Source organism: Buceros rhinoceros, unplaced genomic scaffold (genome assembly GCF_000710305.1).
Source record: "Buceros rhinoceros silvestris isolate BGI_N320 unplaced genomic scaffold, ASM71030v1 scaffold9461, whole genome shotgun sequence".
In the NCBI taxonomy this organism is placed as follows: Eukaryota; Metazoa; Chordata; class Aves; order Bucerotiformes; family Bucerotidae; genus Buceros; species Buceros rhinoceros.
The window spans coordinates 88,937-94,431 of record NW_010392612.1 but is presented as its reverse complement, the minus strand read 5'-3'; the positions used below and the strand labels follow the sequence as shown (position 1 = coordinate 94,431).

Here is a 5,495-nt window from a genome sequence, read left to right as displayed (position 1 = left end):
TCCCTAGGTCTCCAGCTAGAAAATGTATTTCTGAATGAAACAACCCTTTCCCAGCTTCCCCTGGTAAGAATCTAGTTAGGAAATCTAGTAGGTTGTTCCTGCATGTAATGCAGGGTCTGTTCAAACCGTGCTACGGTAATACACAAAGCCATGGAAGAGTCATGTGGGCTCTAGCTGGCTCATCTCTTCAGTAGCAGCAGCCCTGCTACCAATACCCCTAGGCAGTAGTACACTGATGAGATCTTCTCAGAAAATCAGTCCCTTGAACACGGCTGTAGTGAAGCAAAAGTTGAGTGGGAAACTGCCTGAGGGCAGTGGATCCTGTTTCTAGATCTTAATCTGGGTGGCAGGTCTTGTACATCCTCCTCTGGTTTCCAAACGGACCCTGAGAAAGCATTGGCACATCTGGATATTCTGAGGGTCCTTTAATAAGGCAGACAATGGTGAAATCCAGGTGAAATACAAATAAATAGTGATAACATTAGTTGTGCCATGCTTCAAAGTAGGTGCTGAAGTTGAAGACCAGAAACAGTTGACTTCTCTGGAATCTGAAACATGAGTGAAGGTAACGTCTCAATGTGAAAGGCAACGATTTTGAGTCACATTCAGGAAGAGAGTATGTGCAGCTGCCTTTCAGAAGCGCGCTGCTCTTCTTGTTTCCTCCTGAATATTTTCTCACTGGTGGCCTTGACCGGTTCCTTTTGCATAGTGCGAGTCACACATCGCAGATGCAGGGAAGGCCATAAATTGCTTTCCTGCACGGGGCCTCTGCGCTTATTTTGGACAGCGTGCAGTCCCGCCATGTACTTTCTGAAACCAAATTTGCTTGGCACTTGTTAGTGATTTTTGGAACCTGGCTGAAGCATGGAAAAACAGTGAATAACAGATCTTACATATAAGCTGGCCAAACCTTTGATAGAATCTTTTTTAATCTTTGCAGGAAACCTCTGGAGTCAGGGCTTGGAGCACACTAGAAAATAACATCGCCAGAGCAGAGAATGCGTTAAAGCAGAGATGTGCTGATTAAGGACAGTTTCTATACATTCTGAAGGTCAAAGCCCAGGGTGCAGTTGTAGAGGGTTTTTTCATGCAAACCAGTCCTGGGCTTTTATTCCCATATGCTGCCACCTATACGTCAGTCACTAACTCAGAGTAAAACACACCATATTACAGAACAGATTATCATCTTTTCTTCTCTTTTCTGTTTTTCAATTTGCCATACGCTGTCAGACAATACGATTAGTACTTCCTAACTATAGGGAAAACATTTTGTTCTAGAATTGAAATAACCCAAAGCTAATTTACAAGTTAATTTTTTAATATATATTTTTTCTCTACATTTACAAGATAATAGCTTGTAAAATACTGGAAACGTTTTAACTTAAAGTAAAAAATGCAAAGTTTCAGACCACCCACACAGATGGGATTTTTCATGCTTCTGTATTTGCATACCAGAAGGACTTTCATTTTTCTCTCAAAGTACACATGCAAAATCAATCACAAAGCAGAAATGACTAAGACTTTAAACGGGTTTAGAAGCCTTTCTGGCCAAGGTTATCAAATTATGGGAAACTTGGGGAGCTGCAATTTTTATTACAGTGTTTGGGGGGTTGTTTATTCTTTTGTTGTTGTTGTTCCTCAAGGGAAGTGGATTTCCGAAATGAATATGACCAGCTGCAACAAAATACCAGGAAACCAGTGACCAAGCAGTGCATATAAAAATTCAAGTGAACAAATTAAAAACAATACTGGCTAATTAAAAAGTACCAATGGGAAGTCCAAACATTTGAAAATTCAATTAAAAAACCTCTGGCACCCTTCTGACATGGATAAAGTTGGCATTTGCAGAACAGCAGCTTTCTCACCTGTCTCATTGAGATCTCGGGATCCCACGCTGGAAGGGTTGTTTTTGTACATTGCAATACTGTTAATTAACACCGAAACACCAACAATAGACCATTGTGTGCATCCAGCCACTTATTATGAGCACAGGCTTTTTTCCTGGCTTCCCGCAAATAAATTAAGGCTTAAGCTCAGATTCATTGTCAAGCTGACATTCCAGTTCATATTAAGTTGCTTTTAATTCATACTTTTTGTTTTGTCCTCTCGTTGTTTTCAGAGTCTACCCCCTCACTTAGAGGCAGCGAGTATTTTGCAGTTGCGTGCTGGACAAGTAAATGTCCTGCAAGGTGAGGTCCGGGAGAGACATGAGGAGGTATCCATCAAGGACAAGCTGAGAGAAACAGAGGGGCTCAACATCAAGGAAACACTCCAGGATCAGATTGGCCAGTGTTTCATCGAGTGCCGGTGAGCGGAGATAAATACTTGTTGCTTAAGACTCTTTGTACCTAAATCTGATCTTGCACATCTTAGAAATTGCGAAGTCCATCTTACAGTGGTGATCCCAGTCCCAGCTGCAGAACCGTTGCAGAGCTAAGGTCCTGAGCAGCAGGAGTCCAGATGGGGGAAGCCACAATAGTGCATCGCTCCTAGCACAGTCCAGCAGGGATCAAAGGTGCACCTCGAAAGACCAACCAACTGCATATTCAGCCCCACAGGCATTAAACTGGGGACGTGTCCAGATTGTGTATTAGCTTAGGCTCCAGCTTTCTAATTACGAGAACCATAAAGTTTAGTAACACTGACTTCTTTCCCTGTCTGAATACATAAGGTTTAAGAGAGAACTCACTCTTCCATGAGATAGATGTATAATTATTTGCTATAGCAAATCACATCACGTCTCCAGTACTGCAATCCAGGTGCCTCCTACTGGTATTATCCAGCAGCCGATATGAATCTGAAGTACATTCGTACTTGAGGTCTGACCTTCAAGACACTCTTCAGAACGTAACTAAAGTAGTGCTGCTGATCTCAGTGAAACTTCACGTCTCAGTAGAGTTAAGCACATACTTACACGTTTATAAACTGAGTGCTGACACCTATAGTTCTCTCCCAGGAAGTTTACTTTAGCTGAAGAAGTTTTGAGACTGACAATTTTAATATGACAATACTGTAAAGCCATGCACTAACAAATATAGGCTGGTTTTGTGATACAGGTAATTTTTTTTTCAGGTTTTACCCCATCCAGTGGGGGTTTGTATGCAAAAGTAAATTGAGAAGCAGTACCCAGAAGTTCCAAGATTTAGCAGCAAGGTTTCAGTTGCTTTGCATAAAACTGCTCTGCAAAGACGCTTCCAGTGGTTTTGTGTCTGGAGCTGCTCAGTGATGTTACAGGGCTCATTTCTGTCTTGTGGACTATTATCTTATCCATTAACCATTCCATGTTTTTTCAGTGTACTGGGCCTGCCTTCGTGCAGTTTCCAGTTGAAAACACAAATGCATTCTGAAGAAATCCTGCTCTTTTTAATCCTTGACTACTTTAATTAGGTTTTGGTAGTTACAGGACGCTGTAGAGAGACTGTTGTTTGTTTAAAGAGAAAAGCAGTCAAAAATAGCACTCACAGGTCTGCCACAATATATTTCTCTTCTTTCTTGTACTTATGCTTCGTGGACACTCAAGACTAGTATATTTTTACTCCATCTAGCTCTCTTTTAGAAAAAGCTGCTGGTTTTACAAACCTCAGTTACTACAAAGCACTTCCCCTATTACAACCCCGTTCCTAGGGCCTGCTCTGCACATTTCTTGAACTGCTGTTTCCTGACACTCACCGCAACTCTCAGCATGTGCTGAGGTACAGAAAGATCTTATTTCATTTGCTTAATATTCTTCACCTAATGGTAATTCTCTAACATAGGTCAATTGTGTCCAATTAACTTGACTGTACAGCTTGAGGAGAACTAACTGAAATGTGGTGCGAACCAATAACAATGTTTCTATAGGAGATTAGCAGAGAACAGTCAATCTCCCAGAGAATAAGGCCAGGCCATAAACCTCTTTAAAGGCAGTTATGAGATGTTATTAAAAGTAAAATCCATTCCATGGAGACACTTAACAGCAGAGCCAACCAAGAGCCTAACCAATCCAAAGGACCATTTGGAGGAAGCCGAAGCCATCGTTCAATCAAGGGAGGTGGAGAGGAATGGCTGAATGAGCAGTTCATCAAAACCCTTGCTACCTAATGGGTAAGCGACCTCAGCCTTGCGTACCTGTGAAACACTCTGAAGATGTAAGGTGGAGCGTAAATGCTGAGCTTTCTTATTTGGTAGCCCTTATGAGCAAAATGGGACCACCATTTGGAGGAAGCCGAAGCCATCGTTCAATCAAGGGAGGTGGAGAGGAATGGCTGAATGAGCAGTTCATCAAAACCCTTGCTACCTAATGGGTAAGCGACCTCAGCCTTGCGTACCTGTGAAACACTCTGAAGATGTAAGGTGGAGCGTAAATGCTGAGCTTTCTTATTTGGTAGCCCTTATGAGCAAAATGGGACCTCGTTCCTACATTTATATCTCAGATATGCCCAGAGGACCAACTTCAGGTGAGGCTTCAAGGCTGGGGGCAGACATAGTCAGTATCCCGGCATATAAGTACATGATTAAACAAGTTATAGGAAGTTCTTTAGCTAACCTTTAAATTGTCTGGTCTAGTCAGGTTCAGTAGTCTTGAATCTCATCTAGACTTGTAAATTAACAAAGATTAGAGCAGAGATTTGAATATAAGCACCACTGTAACTGATCTTGGATAGCTTTATATGATTTTCCCAAGCGATTGTATTCAATGGGACTAAGATATGCCCACACACAGAGTTAATCAATGACACCACTCCTTACAGATACACATTTAGTCAGACACCTTGTTCTGCTGTAGCCAAGACAGAGAAAACAGCTCCCCTTCAACTTTGTAGTATAACCAGAGCAAGCTGCTTGTCAACCACCCATCTTGAAAATTCAATATTAAAAAAAAATTAACCAAAAAGCAGTTTTGAGGTAAATCAGACCATTTTGATAGAACATAAAGAGTTGCTGCATATGCAGTTAGGTGGTGTGCCTGAATGCAGGGTCAATTCTGATAGCAGAGGAGCAGCAACAGAGTTGGTGCATGCAGAGGACTCTGATCATGCTTCCTGTTACTCAAATTAACTGCCCATCATGATATCTAAAAATCTAAAAACCTCTAAAGGCATGTTTCAGCCAAGACTAAACAGACCTCATTGATAAAAAAAATATTCTGGTGATTTAGCAGTGTGGTAGATAAAATTCTGTCCCCAGTGAAACCAGTGGGAGAGCTGCCATCAGCCTCAGCACAGGCTGGACATCGTCCGGTATTTTAGTCTGAGTCTGGCTGAGTGATGCGGTGATTTACGGGATAGAGAGGAGGCAGAGTCAGCTGCCTGCCATCCTGCTTTTCACACGAGGTCTCTATTTAAAGTGACCAAAATGATTTTCCCTGCAGACTTATTCCCTTGCATCCAAAATAGATTAAAGAGAAATCAGCAAATTTCTACACATGGGGAGCATGTGTGTCAGAGCCAAGCTTTCAGTGCTGTGCATGCCAGAGACACTGGAGGACTATCAGGAGTTGTGTCCTGCTCCTGCGT

General features: G+C 42.0%; 1 protein-coding gene across 1 annotated transcript in view; it reads left to right on the top strand.

The window, feature by feature from the left end:
* IQCA1 (IQ motif containing with AAA domain 1) overlaps window positions 1–5,495 on the top strand; it is a gene marked incomplete at its 3' end in the record, with an annotated part of 97,501 nt that overhangs the window by 15,793 nt on the left and 76,213 nt on the right. Inside the window, exon 5 of the mRNA XM_010144561.1 lies at window positions 2,120–2,307. Coding sequence (XP_010142863.1) covers window positions 2,120–2,307 — 188 coding nt within the window. The remainder of the gene's footprint in view (window positions 1–2,119; window positions 2,308–5,495) is intronic.